The sequence below is a fragment of the Spodoptera frugiperda genome, chromosome 20 (genome assembly GCF_023101765.2).
Source record: "Spodoptera frugiperda isolate SF20-4 chromosome 20, AGI-APGP_CSIRO_Sfru_2.0, whole genome shotgun sequence".
NCBI classification, from domain to species: Eukaryota; Metazoa; Arthropoda; class Insecta; order Lepidoptera; family Noctuidae; genus Spodoptera; species Spodoptera frugiperda.
In genome coordinates, this window is record NC_064231.1 from 12504198 (window position 1) to 12524149 (window position 19952).

The window sequence follows — 19952 nt, forward strand, 5'->3', positions numbered from 1 at the left end:
TACGGTACGTACTTGACAAGTTAATCAACAACAATCTGTGAATGACACAAAGAGTTGCTCCGTTTAGGCATCGAATCCACTGCCCGGTGAGCAGTGCGGTGACCGGTTGTCCAGCCACCGCACCAACCATGCAGTCAAAGTTACATAGCTACACAAAATTATTACTTTTATATCACATTAGCAGAACCAGAGGGGTAGGCAGAGAGAACCAACAAGAGGGACCAAATGAAACCATTCTGATAATATATATTTAGTCTAAGGAAAATAATTTTGAACTGTTCCACATTGAACATTTTTAAATAAAGAAAAAAAATAGCATTTTAATTGCATGTTAATTTAAAAATATATATCACATTTAAGATAATTTTAAACCCTGAATTTTTAGCCACTAATTATACCTAACACCTAATTTTTTTTTGTATATATTTTAGAAAACGCAATATAATTATAACAATTAATTCAGAAATAGAAAGTCTGCCGTTGTGTGAATAACCAAGTAAAGTGGGAATGCAATTACAGTAAGTAATGATGTAGCGGTTAAAGTAATTACAATTATGTTATATACCAGTTACAACTTAAACTTAACTTTATTACGTTTCAGCCCTTCAAGGTGAAAGTGGTTGTATTATCAGTAAAGCACTGATTACTGAACAATGTCGGTTGACAGTGAATTAAATAATTTACTGACATTTTTATTTTAAAAGAACAAGATAATTGAGTTGCTTTTCCTTTTTTTTTACTTATTTTTAAGTGGTTTTGTGACGTATAAGCAATTAAATTATAATAAAAATAAAATTTAAGTCTTGTTATGTTTGAACAAGAACATAAACAACGTAGTTTTAGTTGCTTATTTTGTTAGGAAATGGCATATTTTTATAGCGTCATGTTTTTCTATAGAAAAGACATCAACGCGTCAGCTAACGAGTTGATGACTTTATTTTAAGCAATTTTCACCTGATTTTAACAGTAACATCAAATATGGCTACAACGATTATAGTTTAATTAAGATGTGACTCTACTAAGTTGGTTTGTGCATTTTGTTTGTCACAAAACAGGAGTGTTTTGGCCATCATTTTTAATCCATGCCTGCCGTTTCTTTTTGTAACAATTATAATATTTATTTTCAATAACATTTCTAGACTAATAGACCTAAACTTTCAGACATACTCAAATCGACTAATATTCCAGACAAATAAGCATAATAAAACATATATCCTTTCACTTTCAAAACAGAGATTATGCAAAATCTCAACTTTATTTTTTCTCTAACGTTAGTTCCCGTAAATAAATGATGATAACGGCCATCATCATAATAGTCATTGAACGTAACCTGTGGCCATAAAGCCGTGGTCACTGCGACCGTAGCTTACCGCGTGAAATCAGAATGTGAAAGTGGCGTATCATTGTTCCCTGATGCTCAGTAAGATGAATTACTTTCTATTGATTAAATTTAAACTGTCTGTATTACAATTACATTAATATTAATAAATAAATTAATTGATATATTTTGACTACTTTATTTTTGAGTTATTTGAATACACTTTTTTGTACACTATACGTAAGTAATGAATTTAAAATAAAACGTGTACAATCAGTGGTTTATGGCAGTTTGCGATTTTTTATTCAATTTGTTTTACAATTACATTAATCTTAATTAATAGATTTTTTACAAAATTCAGATTTGACACTTAATCAAAAAAAAAAAGATTTTTTTAAACGTTGCATGAGATTAATATCTGCAAGTATTCTAATTTTAACTACAGGCCATTAGTAAACCTGAGCAAAGAATAATATGTGCTAAACACTCTGTCTACACGACTGCAGACGTAATTAAACACTTTTTAATTCCGAGTAAAAAACGAAATCTTCACTACTATTTACACAAAAGAATTAATCAACTTGTATTTGTTGAATATGATAGTACGTGAATACTTTATTCAGACTTCATACATTTATACTTAACATGTTCAAGTATAATATAATAATGATAATTATTTCATTGATTTAGTCCTTGGCATCATTATCGAGTGACTATTGCGTTAACTTTGCACAATCACTCTTGAGGTTTAATTTTCACGTAGTTTGCTGTTTAACGGCGGAAGGACGTTCTAATGTAACGTGTTTAATGTTCGTAAATCATATTTAACTTAAAACAATAAATAAATTAATAAAGTCAGTTAAAATATTTTTAATACTAACATCGTGTCATTAGAACTTAAAACTGGATATTTGCCATATTTATTATTTTTTGCAAGCTCGTGATCATGGCGCTTGCAACGGTGCCAAAATATCGGAAAATCACAGAATTAAAAAAACATGGCACCTAAATATCCCGTTTTAAGTTCTAACGATATTACTAGTGACCATGTCAGTTTAAAACTTATACTAACGTGTTTTTCTTGGATTAAGTAAATAAAATTTTACCTTTAACACATACTATTTTTGGTAGGAAACCATTCTTTGCAAGACGCGGATATGAGCTTATGATAGGCCAAAAACCAATAAAAATTCTAGTGGCATTGACATTTTTAAATTAAAAACAATCACTTAGCATACAGGTTTAAATTTTATAAAATAAGCGTCATTCAATTCTATTTTTGGTTCGAGATACATTCAATGTGTCTGATAATTTTACTACCTATATTTATTTATTTAATAAAATATTGTACATGGACATACATTTAATTAGTCTTTTACGCAAAGGCTATTTGAATTAGTTTATAGTCTGGAATAACACATAGGTGACTTATTTAAAACGGTTTTATCTTATCCCGATAAACGAGCAAAGCCGCTGGAAGAAACTTGTATTTGTCAATAATAAAGTACACATTAATACTAAATATACATTAAAACAAATAGCCTCACCCCCTATTTCATGGGACTTATAAAATAAATGGTGAAAAAGGGTTGTACATTATACAGTGGCATTACATGCCATAATGTGCATCTCTGCCTACTCCTTCAGGGATAAATGGCGTGACGATAAAGTATACATTTTATAGCAATTACTCAAAAACAGTAAAACCCAGTTTTTTACATAAAGCATTTTACACGCATCGTAAAAATTACGAACGAGTTTTTTAGTGAGTTAGATAATGACATTGGGCACTGAATTCTCTTTGCGTTTGACATTGACACTAAAACCTGGTAGTTTTCATGGTGTTTACTTTTTTTATTTAGACGATATATTTTGTATTCGGTCCGTCTTGTATTTATTTAAATATTTAAGTGATCTATAATTTATTTTTGTTTTGTTGTATTTATTTTCTAATTACGAGGGTTACCTATTCCCAAAAGGAGTAATTGGTTTATAAGAGACGATGCTATATGCATACATAACCTCACGCCTGGCTCTCATGGGGGGTAGGCAGAGACTACGATACGCCAATTGCTACTAATCTCACATACTACAAGACGACTTTTAAACAACGGTCATTTTAAAAGAAAGTGTTTGATTGTTTGCCTTCTTTCCACGTCGTAACAGAACGATTTATCATCTGGAGATGCTAGACTGGTGAGTGATGTAAATTACTTTATCTTCGGTAAATTTAAACAGCCATGGATAACAGCTTGTATTAGACGAAAGAATTCACACTTAATATTAACTTTTATACTAGTAACCAAAATTGAGGGAGATCTAATAAAATACTAATTACTAAACCTCATATTGCTTAAGAACTTTTTGGACTACACGAACACAAAGTCTTTTATCCCAAAGTTCTATTTCAACTAAATCTCCAAAGAATCTTCGTTTTCGTTGAAATTCTTACGGTACCAGTTATACTAGTAACTGGTCGGCTAACCGATGTTAGAGACCGTACTACGACTAACACACTTTGACTGGTCATTCCGGTTTCTTAGGAAGTCAAGTTGCATTTTCTTTCACTCTCAATGTGCATATATAATTATTATCAATATACGTTTAGGCAATTTGTGTATATATAATGATTGACATTAAGACAGTTGACAGTATATATTTTTATATAATATATATGTTATAGAAATTATCTTTGGAAATTGTATGTATTTTATTTTTGACAGTATGTTATTTCTTGCCTCCTTTTTTGGCTAACGATTTTAATTTATCACTCGGTTTTTTATACAACCATCTCAGATGTTCAACGAAGTTTTATATTTTTAAATTACTGTGATGATATTAAGAATTTATAGTTAGACAATATAGAGAGCAAATTTTTGAAAATAAATATTTATATTATGGTGGAAGATGAAAATCCAAGAAGATTTTAGTAGATAGATCCAAATACTCTACCGTATTATATAAACCTTTTATTAAGGTCTAGTATAAAACAATTAAATATAATAACTATAAAAGCTTCGGAAGTACCAGTGATTGTTATACAGTTATATAATATTATGGCAGGCAGGTAATAGGTTTAGTAGTCGCGTGACAAAGTACAAGTGTTGTAGATAATGGCTGTACTTAGTCCTTGCTTAGTTCCGATGGTACATTATTTGATATTCAAATGTCTCTTTGTTGATGAAGAAAAATAGTGTCTTATGAGATAAATAAATTGTTTGATTTATTTGTTTCGTTGCATTGATGTTTTGTAACATTGATTTAATTTTAGAATGATAATTTAATATTTTGCTTAATTTATTAAATTGTGTTACATTATCTGTATATTATGTAATTGTTATATTTATAATTTATCATTTAAGGTTATCTAATATATGAATGCAATATAGTATTAGTTCTAAAATTAGATTTGATACTTCCTACAGTTGCTACATTCGATTGCTAATGTCAACTAGCAAAAATATGATTTTAATATTATTTATTTTACGTTTATGTAATAACACATTTTAATCAACTAACGTCTTTAACTTTTTTTTATTTAGTAGTATAATTTAATGGTACAGGTATGTATATATAATGGTCAGGATTAATTAACTTACAGTTGCATATAATGATCAATAAATCGAGAAAGTGTAACTGGAACTTATTGGTAATGGCTTGGAGACTTTCTTCAATGGTTTATGATACGTATGCTTTGCAATCTAAGATAAATACTTAACATTTTATATACGATATTATTACTAACATTTTTTTTACTCCGAGGTGGGAAATCCTAATGTCCAACAACAATTTGTGGATCACACAAAGAATTAAAAATAAATAAAAACAAGTTTTGACATTTAAAATGTAGTATAACTACCGAAATAGAAATTACGTACATAGGTATTTGAAGAATGAATTTTGTGGATAACATTTTAAAATTTTCGTACTATTAAATGCCAAATAGTTTAAAAGAAATAAAAATAAACTGGTTATCATACCTGACACTCGTTCCGCCAGCATCCAGTATTTATTAATGATTGTCGTCCAATTGCTGTCCGAATAGTAATCGTCTATGGCAATTTTCACAAAACCGGTCATGTTTGCTTATTATTTAGGCACTGAACTATTAATAGGAAATAATAATAATTATTATTATTATTGTCTCAGTCTCACTTCTCACTTGTCACTGCCACTTCACTATGAAGTCTGTAACTGGTTGACTGTCCTGGTAACAATTTGCACCAAGCAAGCTGTCACCTGAAATTAAAAGAAATAAATTAAGTATGACAGTTAGTAAAAGCATGCATTGTAGTTATAATTATTATATTAAATTTAATTGCCCTTTGTTGCTGATAGTTAAATTTTATTTTATTTAAAATTTAAGTTTTAATTTGCACTGAAATTATAATTTTATTTCGTATTTATTTATTATTTAATTTAATTTTTAAATCTAATAAAAATATATTTTATATAAAATTTACGAATATAAATTATTATTTTTATAAATAATTTTACCGAAAATATTTCCTTCTCAGCATTATTCGTAACTTGATTTATTTTAATGCCACAATACTAAACACGTGCGGATATCATCTCTATGGATGAAAGCGAAAACTTGACTGAAGTTTTGCGAAAGTGTGCGCGCGCCGATACCTCAGCTACAATTGAATAGCCCGCGCTTGCTCCACCAATCACAAGCCTTCGCACTCCCACGAGTCTACAAGGACACAAGCGACATGACGCCATCGAAGTAAATTATACCTTTTGTCTGGTAGAAAAAGTTGTTTTTTGCTTACGTTCTAACCCGGTCATTTTTCTTGTTGAGTTCAAAGTGCATTTAGATTTTGCAGCTACGTAGTTTCCTGTATTGGCCTGTGATTATTTAGTTTCAGTAAATATTTTTTTAATTTTAATTGTTCTTCACGTACCGATGTATAATTTTTGTATGACTTCAAAAAATTATCTCGTTACTTAGAACGACGAACGACGGTTAATTTATTTTTGTCAATGAATTTTAAAGTAAAGGACTTCTTTTGAAAATGCCTATATTTATATTCACGAAACCATGTGTGTATAGCATACACAGCCTTCGTAAAATACTAGGTTAATTAGACAAGATTTACGCATAAAAACGTGAGAATTTATCGTAAAAACAAAGAGCGAAAATATGCATACGATATTCGATGTGTTTTGTGACAAAAAATAATTACTTATTTATATGAAAAACACACGAAAAAATGGAAAATGAAAAAAAGTTTATTCCTAACAACCATACACAATTATTACATAAATCTTCTGAACAACAACACACAATTGATAAATAAATCTTCTGCCTGAACTAAACTGCATAGCAGTCTGTTGGAAAATGTAAATCCCGATGTTTATTCACATAGAAACAAATAATATGATTAGGTACATTGTCTGATCAATATAAAGATGTATGACATCGTCATACTTTTGAATTACATGCTTATTACATATTTTCCAAGATATGGTTTTTAATTTTACTTTGGATTGAACGCTTTGTTATACTGCTATATATATTTGTGTTGTAAATAAATAAGCATGATTTTTCCAAAATTAACTGTGAAAAGTAATGTAGAGGTGCATTCATAACCTTGATACATCTAACGGACTTCTTTGTCTATAACTTGTTATTGAAAAGAGTTTTAATGAACTTCAACAAGTCAACAGTCGACTAGATTACTTTTTTTGCTTATTCTCGTAATTATTACCGTTCTGTTAATCAATGCACTATAGCAGTAGAGATCTTGATTGAAGATGGCATTTTGCTACTTTTATTAAATATTTTCCTAAATTGTGCTTGTTTCATGCATCTACCACTGGTTTGTCTCAGCATTACCGAAAGGTTCGGCTAGAAGAAAATGCCCACAGTATTAAGCCTGCCTTGTGTACACATTTTCGTTAGTGATTGAAAAATTAATTAAATAAACATTTTTCAAATACCAATAATTTACACACTAAAAGATCAGTAAAGAACAAAGAAATTAACGTCGATTTTTCGCCACAGACGGACAGGGTCAAGTATAGAGAAAAAATAATAAATAAAAAAACCAGTCATAACTTCTTAAGTCCACGCTCGCTTCACATCACTTGTCAAACATTGTGTAAGTTGGACTTGGACGCACAAGTGATTGCGATTTAGCAATATATCTTCGGACCGACCTTCGAGATATTGGTAATATTTACCCGTTACTACGAGTATGGAATTGTGGATAATTTTTGTTAAGTAGCTTAGACCCTTCATTACTGTTATATGAAATTGTAAAACAATATTTAACACATTGAACGCCGTGGTGGTTACCGGTGACCGACGTTAGCGGAGGATTTGCTTTCAACAGTTTTCTATTGGCAGTGAAAGATTTATATCTTCTTTGTTGTCGCGAGTAACGGACAAACATACAAACAAACAAACTTTCACGTTTATATTTATTTTTGATGGGTCGACGTTTGGCCGCTCGATAGTCAGTGATTAGTGTAATTCTACGTTGTCTGTTGCTAATGTTGTTTTCCTTAGGCAAACACAATTTTACAGTTCTCAAAGGAAAATTTGTCATATCACTTCTGTGATTCATAGTCAAATAATTATTTGCTCTGTTATGGTCCGTTACATGACTTAATCATATAATTGGAACAAAGGTAAGGAACCTCTGAATAATAGATAATAGCATCTAAAATACTTGCGTCATAGGTAATCCCACAATTATTTTAGATAGTTTTTAAACAATAACAATGCAATTATTGTTTGCAGTTATTTTCCTAATGCAGATAGCATCAAAAGTAAATTATATTAATTTAATTTAATGTAATGTATAATATAATTATTTAATTTTATTAAAATATTATCTAGGATATGAAACGTGAGAATAATTGAATATACGTTATACTTTTCAAAGGATTAGGGCCCAACGTTTATCACTTTATGTTAGATATACAGGGTGACTTTGAATTCGACGTATTCCTCTCGGGAGGTGATAATACAACAAATTTCCTACAAAATTAGCCCTGAGGTCCTTGGGCGGAAAGTGGCTAGTTTCTGAGATATTCAACATTTTTGGTTTTGGTAAAAAAATCACGAATTGATTACAAAATCATCAATAAATAAAAAAATACTGGTTGGATTTTAGTAGTTTTAGTTTTAATCAATTGCCAATACATCAGTTATCATTTATAAATACTAATAATGGTACAAATATCATTCGTTTTAAAATAGCAAGTAATTTCGTATCAAATTTTGTTTTGTGTCACTAATTTGGTCGACAGAAAACTGGATTTATTTAAAAAAAATATATCACACCAAGCGTACAAACTATTAGAAAAACTTCCTTGGTTTATTAGCTACCCAGAAACATAAAATTATTTACAACATTCTCAAAAATAAATGAATTAATTGATGATAAGTAGAGTGTAAAGAGAAAAGGGCAATTTCAAAAACATCTTTATTTGCAAAAATTTGTTCAAAGTAACCTTCCCTACGACGAATACATGCCCGAACACGCTTCCTTATCTCTATGACGGTCACTCTTGGACTGAATATGCGTCTAATTTCGTCATTATCTTCAAATATGTTTTGGAGAAGAATTTCGATACACGGCCTATTCCGTCTGTATAAACAAGGGACTTCATGTAAAAATCAACCGGCGTTAGGTTCTGGTCATTGTGTATGCCATGTAGTCATGTAGTGGGACAGCCCTGTCAATCCAACGCCTGAAAACCGATGTATCCAACCACTGCCGCACAGTAGTTCGATAGTGCACTAAACAATCGTCGTGTTCGAATAAACTCATAATCTTGTTTCTAAATTCAAATTTAAAACCATGATCCTAGCTCATTCCTTAAAAATTAATCTTAATTCTCACCATTTAAATTATTGGGTAAAAAGTAGAGCCCAATCAAGTCATTATTAATGATACCTATCCAAACATTTGAATCAAAACCGTATCCGTGGACCTGTTGGTTTTGCTTTTTTAGATTTCGTTGACTTTTTTGGGGCTAATAATGGATATTGTGATAGTTTGATCAGAGCACTATCGATCTACTGTACGGTAGTGTAGTACAATGGTAGGATTTCTCGGTTCCCACATGTTATATTGACAGGGCGGTCCCACTACATGACTACATGCCATGCACAATGACCAGAACCTAACGCCGGTTGATTTTTACATGAAGTCCCTTGTTTATACAGACGGAATAGGCCGTGTATCGAAATTCTTCTCCAAAACATATTTGAAGATAATGACGAAATTAGACGCATATTCAGTCCAAGAGTGACCGTCATAGAGATAAGGAAGCGTGTTCGGGCATGTATTCGTCGTAGGGAAGGTTACTTTGAACAATTTTTTGCAAATAAAGATGTTTTTGAAATTGCCCTTTTCTCTTTACACTCTACTTATCATCAATTAATTCATTTATTTTTGAGAATGTTGTAAATAATTTTATGTTTCTGGGTAGCTAATAAACCAAGGAAGTTTTTCTAATAGTTTGTACGCTTGGTGTCATATATTTTTTTAAATAAATCCAGTTTTCTATCGACCAAATTAGTGACACAAAACAAAATTTGATACGAAATTACTTGCTATTTTAAAACGAATGATATTTGTACCATTATTAGTATTTATAAATGATAACTGATGTATTGGCAATTGATTAAAACTAAAACTACTAAAATCCAACCAGTATTTTTTTATTTATTGATGTTTTTGTAGTCAATTCGGGATTTTTTACCAAAACCAAAAATGTTGAATATCTCAGAAACTAGCCACTTTCCGCCCAAGGACCTCAGGGCTAATTTTGTAGGAAATTTGTTGTATTATCACCTCCCGAGAGGAATACGTCGAATTCAAAGTCACCCTGTATAAACTTCTAATTTTTTTGTCCACTCCATTATAGACCTTATCTTTGATGTTTAGATGTTGCTTTTGCATGAACAAGTTTGGTTTAATATAAGTTTTCTGGTTTATTGTAGGTAGGTACTATAAATAGATTGATCACAACAAGTTTTTCTCGTATTATTTAGATAGAGGTCGTGACATTACTTTTGAATATTAATGACATAGGGTTATTTTTTCTATCAAACATTTTGACAAGCATAAATATTTTTGGTGAGATGTAAAATTGAATAATAATAATATTTAAGGTAATGCCAATAATTTATTCTGTCGTACACATCCTACTATTATTGTGAAAAAATATTAATACAAAAAAATATATACAGATTTCAAAAATCTGTCTTCAGAAACATCTCGAACATTGTCTGATCGTGTGAACTTGATTTTTTAGTTCGCCAAAGCTCAGCTAGAGGGCGTTACCAGTCGCTTTCACCACGAACGCACATATTTGTGTGAACTTGTAACACTTCCCTCACAGTCAATGTCAGCACAGTTTTGTAATAGAAAACGTAAAGTGATGTGTATTCTGTACTGCATAAGGTGTTGTTTTCATAAAATGTAGATTTTTTCTGGATAGTTAATGAAACAGGAATGACATATTATAAAAATAAAGACTAAACTTAAGATTTTTGTGAAGAATGGGTTTAGTTTCAGTTCTTACTACGTTCTACTGCCACTGTAGGCGTAGGTAGCTGACTAACATCAAACGTATCACTAATTAAGGGATTACACGTGTTGCGTCACTAAGCTGCAATGTTATCGCTTTTCTATTTCATGAGACATTAATTTATGGCCAATGGCTCAATGTTTTTCAGGGCTATAAAATTTTAAGATGATCAAGCGGATCTGTCCTCCACTGTACATGCTCAATAATTGTAATTCAATAGTTTGTAAAAAGTGATTGATTCAACACTTGCATGTCAGAGTATGTGTGAAGTAAAATTATGTTAAGTGTTATGTGAGCGATTTATCAGTTGATAACATGATTGATAGTTTTTTTTTTGCTAAATAGATTTACGAGCGTCATTATCATTAATTTGCATTCATTCTCATTGATCATGATTAACTAGTTCCAGCTGAATATCCGCCCAAAACATTGTTCAAATGATTTATTCGCCATTTTTGTTACGATTTCATACGATTTGCATATAAACGAAATTAATCGTTTCGTTTAGAGATTTTAGAACAAGGTTTCACGTAATGTTTAATTCATTTTCTATTTTTAAATCTCTGCGTTTATTTTTAGTAGCATTTCAGTTTTTTTAATTTTATTCCTTTTGCTTTCGTTTTAATTCAAATGAAGTTATTTTTAGGATCCTTAAGACTTTTTAAAATTATGACTAATTATGTTTATTTTAATCATAATTTTATCTTTTTAATAATGCATTCATTATGCATTCATCTTTTTATTATAAGCAGTGAAGTTTTTGTACTTTTATTATTTTTATTTGACGTAGAGATAAGTATGGCGCATTGCGTTCTGCGCGCGCCTCAAGTAGCCATCACACTATCACGGATGTGGTCCAGTAGGGCTAATGCCTGATCCGGAGTTGCGGACTACAGCAGCAACAGGAGTAGGTTTATCGAGGCTCCGGGTCGAAATCAGGAGTAGGAACTGGGAGGTTTTAAGTCAGTAAGAGTCTAACACTCCTTCTCGCGTCGCCTAAGGCAGGAGGCATCATTAGATAAAAAAATAAAGAGATAACTTTGTATCAGAATAATAAAAAACTTATAAGATTGTGTTATTCTTATCTTTTGTACAGCCCCGTTTTTTATTACAGTTAAAGTCAAAAATGTAATTACAAAATCTAGGAAATACCCAAATCTTTGCAACTGCTTCAAGTGCCCATTAAAAATACTATTTTATTGGAATATTTCCACAAATGCAATGAATATATTTTTTAAAAAGATATTAATCTTCAGCAATAGAACAAAGACTTGCATGTTAATTTTAGCCGCCATCTTGTTTAGATCAAATCTGATAATGCAGTTATATTCATATTATGTACTTTGTTTGTAATGTATATTTAGTTTAGAGGTATAAACAATAACTATTATTGTCTACATTTCCTACGTATAAACTCTTAGATTATCTAGGTTTTAATTTTAGAGCTAATTATCTAGGTAGAATTTAAAAGTTATGCGAGGTTAAGTCTTAAATTATTTATTTCTGGATTTTCTAGTATTTCAGTACTATTTATATAATTTTGTACGGTAGTTATTTAAAATCTGCGTTCTTTTCTTAGTTTAATTTCTAAAAAGGGGTTTTTACTAAATTCTTTATTTTGGTTTTGAAGCAGTTGAGTTTTTGTATACCCTTATTAACCCTGGAGTATTTGCCCCCACTCCTAAACTTTGATTCGTTTTATCTAAGTATTGCTATCTTATATGGCAAATTAAAAAATACGCATCTAATATTTTTAGTTATTACCTAACTGACAGACTAAATAGATCTTAAATTTTCATACCCCGTCATCATTCCTATTGTGGTTATTTACGAGTTTTAAACAGATTTACCATATCAAGCAGAGAATTTGAGAGGATTATAATTTAAATATTCAAGTGTGTACATTGCACAAGTCGTGCACTTGTCCGCTTTAAGTGTCAAGTTTGTCGTACGGACCCAAGGCCTTTGGCACTTTTAAACTATCGACAGATGAAGAAATTATTTGTTTTTTTCTTTTTTTTTTTTGTAAAACACGAGGTTTTAACAAAACGTGATGCGTATCAGACGCGGGACCTTAACCCACTTGTCCAGCTAAACAGTATGACATTCAAATATTTGTCATTTCATAATTTGTATATGAGAATGCAAGTAAAGGTGTGCTCAACGAATAATGAGCCGTTTAATTGATGTAGTATGGTGCAATTTCGTAGTAAACCTTGCTAACTGAATTGGATGGCCTTTGATACGCTAGCCGCCCCTCGTTGTAATTTCGCCACTTACGACGTTGTTTATTTCATTCAAATAGGCTTATGATGTTTTGTTGTTCAATTATCACCTAGAATATTTAGTCCATAGCTTTGTAGTATATAGCTTTCCATGACAAAGATTTGATTGAAATATTCTTCAGAGATGTATGTATTATGCTTGTAGACTAACTAATACTTGATTATTATGCAAATAGTTTACTAAACAACTAATAAAATTTAAAGTTATTAACACAATCGATTTCAGTAGCGCCGATGTACAATTTTATTACAAACCGAATTATATGCACAACCAACAAACAAAAGATCTGTGTAATAAAAGATCTGTGTGATCACAGATCTTTTGTTATTAAATCTGAACAACTTCTGATTAGTTCTGATCCTGCAGTCAAAAATACAATTTATGATGAATATTCGACTTTATTATGAAACACTTCACACATTTTAATACATGACGTTCAAATTTAATAAATAGTAATGTAACATGAATATTGAAGAATCATTACATTTCGTAATTTTGCTGAATGAAAACATTAAAATTACAATGTAAACGTAATGAAGAGAATTGTTTAAATGTACATTTGCATTGCATTTATTTCGCAAATGCTTGCATTAGTACGCTCGTTATCTCGAGTTGATTTATTCGTTTTACTTAGCACAGACGTGCGAGGCTTACATTTCAACTAATTATATAGTTAGTACTGCCAGAACATTTGGAAATAATCATCATCATCAACAGCCTATTAATGGCCACTGCTGACCAAAGCCTCGTCTCACACAGAGAAGGTTTGAGCATTAATCACCACGCTTGCTCAATACGGGTTGGCGATTTCAGAAAGTACATATAAGTAACCCGGAAAAAATCAAATTGGTACTTTGCCTTTGGTAGGTTTTGAACTCTCAATCTCATACATGAGGCGCGGGTGTCTTAAACCTCCGGGCCACCATGACTGAATTGGAAATAATAGATTATTAATAACGGTTGTTACTAACACACCGTTTTAATTGATAACCATGTTAAAATCCAAATTTAATACGAAAACAATTCATCTGAATTACAGCTCCAAATTTTTTTCTTTTTTAATTTAATTCAAATGTTACAACGGTATACAACCAATTAAAGTAAGTTACATACATGAACTAAACTAATAAAATTTAATTAATTAATTATGAATTTTATTAATCAATTATAAATTAAATAATAAAAATTAAAGTTACATTTATATTAAAACAATTTAATATAATTTAACATGTATATTGCAATGATTACTTTACATGATAATAGTTATCTGGCTTTATAAGGAACTTTATTGAAGGTATTGCGTGTATATAATTATTATGTGTATGTGTGTGATTAAGATTAACACTTCAATGGGCAGAAAACCTAACGTTAAGAACGTTATTCATGTGTGTTTGTCACGATAGTTCAGGAAGTTACATCTAGGGCATGACCCTTTTCTAAAATAATGATCTGCATTCAATAACTTCATTTTAAATTATCACTACGTAGTATAAAACAAAATCGCTTTATTTTTCCCTAAGTCCCTTTGTATGCTTAAATGTTTAAAACTACGCAACGGATTTTGATGCGGTTTTTTCAATAGATAGAGTGATTTAAGAAAAGGATTTATATGTACAATGCATGCATAATATATCACCATTACACAAATGAGAAGCTGGGGCTGGTCGCTAGTTTTGCGTGTGTTTTGGGTGTCATGTGTATGTTAATTTATATGGTCGTAAACGTGACACAGGAGAAAATCCTAGTATGGGGCAACGTTATCAGAAGAATAATAATAAACTATTCCAATACCCTAAAAAACAGTTTGTCAACAAACCATTGCTTCATTATCTGTTAAGCAGTTTTTGTATTACGCTCGAATAGACAAACAAAACAACAAGAAAGAGTTTAAAAACAAAATTACTACGTTGCATTTTTTTGCACCTTGCAAATACGCATTGTAGAGAAATGTAACTGGTATTAGTAAACTATTTCGACAATGGATTGACCAAGTTCAAGTTAAACTTGTGTAACTTAACGCTCTAGATAACATTATTTCAGAGTAACTTAAACAAATAGTAATTAGTATGAAACTGATTTTTTTATAAGCATTCTCACACGCTTTCTCTTTTTTGAGATAAAATATTTATTAATATTAATATAAGACAATAGAAAATATAATTCTATAATTTGGTTTTATTGTTATAATAAACAAAATAAAAATATTAATATAAAAATAAAACAATAGAAAATATAACATATAAGTTGGTTTTATCGTTATAATTAACAAAATAAAAATATTATTATAAAAATAAAACAATAGAAAATATAATACACGTATAAGTTGAGATTGAGAAATACGTGCCCATTAAATTCAAGTATATTTAATTTTTAAAGATGTTAAATATTTTTTTTTATATTAAGCTAAAATAAAATGCTTTATATAAGTCAAATAAAAATATTTTACGTAATCTTATTCAGCACAGAGTTCGTGAAAAGTATATTTAATACAATAAAAAAGGCTTAATTCTTGTATAAAGTGTAATACATAAATTACAAATGTTCTTCACATGAGAGCCCATGATAGACGCCAGTAGTCCAGAAACGGTCGCCGTAGCCGAAACCGGCATGGAAGGATTATTATTATTATTAATACATAAATTATTATGTAGGCCTTAATGCGTTTAAAAAATATTTCAATGTCAAATCATTTAGAGCGTAACATGTTTGATAATTATTGCTTTAACCCGAGCAAAATATTTTCAAGCTTTCTCTTATCTTTTTTATTTAATCATTAGTTCATAGTTAAAGTTAAAGTCAAAGTCAAAATTATTTATTTCAAATAGACCAGAAGGCACTTTTTAACGTCAAAGCAAATATTATAATATTAAAAATACCTGTTTTTAAACTGACGTGGTAATTAATACTATCATTAAAACTTGAGACGCAATATTTTCAAAAAAATTAATTCCATAGGTTACTCTTTTTCAATCAGGTTCACAATACAATTCTTGGTTACATTGTTTGATATGAATTATGCTACTTAGGTACCAATGATTAATGGTTGAAAATTATTAATATTATTTATGTGACTTTTTGATGCTAGTTTTTTACACAAAATTTACTAGTCTTATTGTCAAGTTAGTGACATGTGAATCATCAAAAAAGGTTTTGAAACCTGACCTTCCACAAGTTAACAGGACCGGTCCACCTCGTGGTTGACCCTTACAAAATAATCCTGATAAGGGTCTAAAAACCTGCGCTATAACTTGAGGATTATTCAAGATTAAAAATAAAAATAATTTAAGGCATTCTTATTGTTTGGTAATGTCGTACATTTTGGGAGATTGATTTAAAAATACACCGTTTTAAATAGTGCTTTCTATTTGCAAAAAAATTGGTGGTGAAATATTTGTAGTATTTTACAAACCACTGCAATCAAACTTTTTGAAAATTATATTTCACAAGGCAAAAAAGTATTTTTGCACTCATAGCTATTATAAAGGAAAAAAAGTAAACAAGCTGTCAGTTTATAATTTCTTTACAGTCATGAAACTAATTTAAATGTAATACCCACTTCTTTAAAAAAGATTCAAGAAAATAACATTGGATATGAGGTAATCAATTGCAAACGGATCACCCGATAGTAAGTGATCAGCGTCGCAAATTTAAAAAGTTGATCCATGCTTGCAATTCGCAATATTACTAACAATAAAAAAAAAACAAGACTATTAGGGACGTTATATACATACTATAATTAACATGTAATGTAATATACTTTCAAACATCGATTGCAGCTAGATTTCATAATCAGTCTGACTAAACTTAGTATTATGATAAATTGGTCTAAACATTACTAGGTACTGTACAAAGTTTGCAGTCTTGAGCTCTACCTTGCAACATATATATGTAATTACTAGTTCATTTTTTTAAACCAAACCACTACACGATTATTTTCGTCATTATTACAATCTGTAATTGTCTTTGAATTCAGTGAACTTAAGCAATTGCTTGAGTTAAGTTTACTGACTGTATATGATATATATGATTATTTGGATTGGATATAATCCAATTGGATATGTAATCAGAATTACTGTCAGTACTCTGTTATCGGCGTTTATTATACGTTTACTGCTGTATCAGGTTTATAATTTGTATAATCACATGTTAATCATCAGTTTCATGGTTAAATAGCCCGTGAATAGTTTTCTTTTTTACTACTAAGTATTATCCAATTTTCTCTGCTCTGTAATGACTGTCTTCTAAAACTGTAGTTAGGTTTATAGTAAGTATACTTTTTAATGAAAGCCGTTTTCAGGCCAATCTGTTCTTTATCATCATTATTACATACCAAATACTAAATTGTTTCGCTGAATGATGTCTCAGTTGTTTAACAGATCTGAGTTTTTTCAGCATCATTTTTTATCTGACTCTGATTTTGTTTCAGCATTTCTTCTCAGAATACTCCGTTAGGAAATGCCGACCTCATCTAGATATTTTTTAAATATAAGTGTTCTTTTGTGCCTTTTTACAAAAAAAATATTCATTAATTTCATTGATATTTCCTTATATTGTCAGGTAACTACGAAAAACAATAGATATTATAAACCTATTTTTTTGTAAATAATGTTCTAGACTCTTCCTATAGTTAGATATTGAAATTCTATTATTAGATACACACCTGTCAAATACAGGAAAAGTATTTATTTGACATGTGACATCTTCGTCTTGTCATGTCAAACAGTTTTTATTGAACACCATAAGATAACATATTTTTTTCTCAGGTTCCTTATATAATACTGTTTTTGTTCAGTATTTCGTAAGAATATCTTATGTAATTTGATAAATAAGTTAACAATAGACACATATTTAATTTATGAGTTTGAGTTTTTGTTGCTTAAGTACTAAGTCTAAATCATAATACTGTACTACCAATAACATGAATTGGAAAACAAACCTTTGTTTTGTTTGGTTGAAAAATCCTGCATGTTCTTTTCGATACTTTGCTTTTTTACGTATATTTTAGAATCTTCAATTGGAACTGACCTAAGTTATCACAAAAACCTGGGTTATTACACACAGATATAAATGCTATTTAAATTGTACAACAAACACATTTTCGTGTCAATCATACAATTATTTCACAAAGAGAGAATCGCGCATATTTTTTGTCGTTATTAATTTTAATTATAATTATTCTTGTTAAAAGATTTAAAAGGTATTATTTTATATATGTATTTCAATTAAATTGTTTAAATAACTATTATTTTTAAATTAAATTATAGCCTACGTTTTTCGTAGGCTCTAGAAGGGTAATTGGTTAACTACTACGGTAGTAACTACGGAACAAAAAATAGCAACATAATGCGCGTCAATCCAGGAAGGGGTATTTAATGTATGTTTTTTCGAAATGCCCGTTGTTATAATTATTCTTATTACACTAGACAAATATGCTGCGTAAGAAACCTATTCCAGACTTTGTGCTTCTGTATTATACATTTAAATCATGGGGATTAAAATTGAAATCTTTTGCCCGGTAGTTACACTTTTTTTTTGATGGAACAAACAAGAACACAACCTCCCAAAACCGCTGCAATCTCTATCTGTGATCCATTAAAACACCGGATCACTAAAGTCTAACGCACCTCAGGGACATTAATGAGTGTCTTGAATATCGTACCGAAATAAATCAGAAGATTTTATTAGAGGAGAAGAAAAATAAAACCATAGTTTCTACTTGTGAACATTTGCCCTTGTGAACATTCGCCCACCGAGGTCGCCGACTACGGCATATTTTCACAAAATTTTCCAGGGACTCCCGATTCACGAATAAAGGGCATGCATTACTGACCATTGTGCAATAAGATCGCACAGTGGTTGCACACGCAACGAGCCGGATATTGCAACCGGTACATTCAAGGACTGAGGCGAAAATCGAGTGAGTTCCTACGGACGGAAGCCTGTTGGATATAAAGGATAGTCGATCGTATTCATGCGGTAACGTAATGTTCGTAATAAATGCGAGTTACCAGACCAATGATGTAAGGATATTCTTTTTCAAATATCTTTGTTTTTTATTTTTCAAATAAACGATTTTGTTAGTGCGATGATGTTAGGGCGTTCTTTTTTCGAATTATGGGTGTAAGAGTAAGCGATTGATTTTGTTGAGGTTTTATTTTTGTAAATGATTAAATCGATAATATATGGATAATATTATATGGTTGAAATAAATATAAGCACACATTGTGATTTTAGCTATCTCTCAATATACATAATTGAGTCTGAAATATTATTTTTTCCACCTGGTATTATTTAAGGAAGCTAAAATCTGTTTTTTAATGTGCAAAAGACGGAGTTTTTTATGTAAATTGTGTAATTCAATTAATTTTACCGTATTATTTCTTTCTAAATACGCCCCTGTAAAATCACATGTAAATTCCGTTAATTTCCAAGTACAGCGGATTAAGGAACCGGTAGCAAGGCTCGGAACCGGTTTAAAAAATACCGGTTAATACCGGTTTATATCGGTTTTCCTCCGAACTTTTCTTAAGAACGTGAACATTAAAGAACTTTATTTTAACCTAAATTAACCGGTTTATTCGACGAGGGGCATGTCGGTACACGCGTTGAAATATTATTATTGAAATAAGCTGAACAGCGCGCGGCGTTTCTTTGATGTGCGTCGTATTAACCGGTTTTTATTGCTCTAAACCGGTTAATCCGAAAAAACCTTTATGAAAATACTGTTCCAAATACCGGTTTAAAAAAACCGGTTTCGCGAACGAAACCCAATGTAAAGGTTTTGCGTACA

The 19952-nt window shown here is 30.4% G+C and overlaps 1 protein-coding gene across 4 annotated transcripts in view; it reads right to left on the bottom strand.

Annotated features, from left to right (window-relative positions):
- The window catches only part of LOC118262043 (elongation of very long chain fatty acids protein 7-like), an 86269-nt gene that overhangs the window by 26923 nt on the left and 39394 nt on the right, over positions 1-19952 (bottom strand). For 3 of the 4 annotated variants that reach the window (XM_050701080.1, XM_050701081.1, XM_050701079.1), the window contains one exon: positions 5299-5557. In XM_050701080.1, the coding sequence (XP_050557037.1) occupies positions 5299-5398 (100 nt within the window). In that variant the 5' untranslated portion in view covers positions 5399-5557. Of the gene's footprint in view, positions 1-5298; positions 5558-5815; positions 6034-19952 lie in introns of those variants that run through there. The other variant, XM_050701078.1, reaches the window with a different exon arrangement.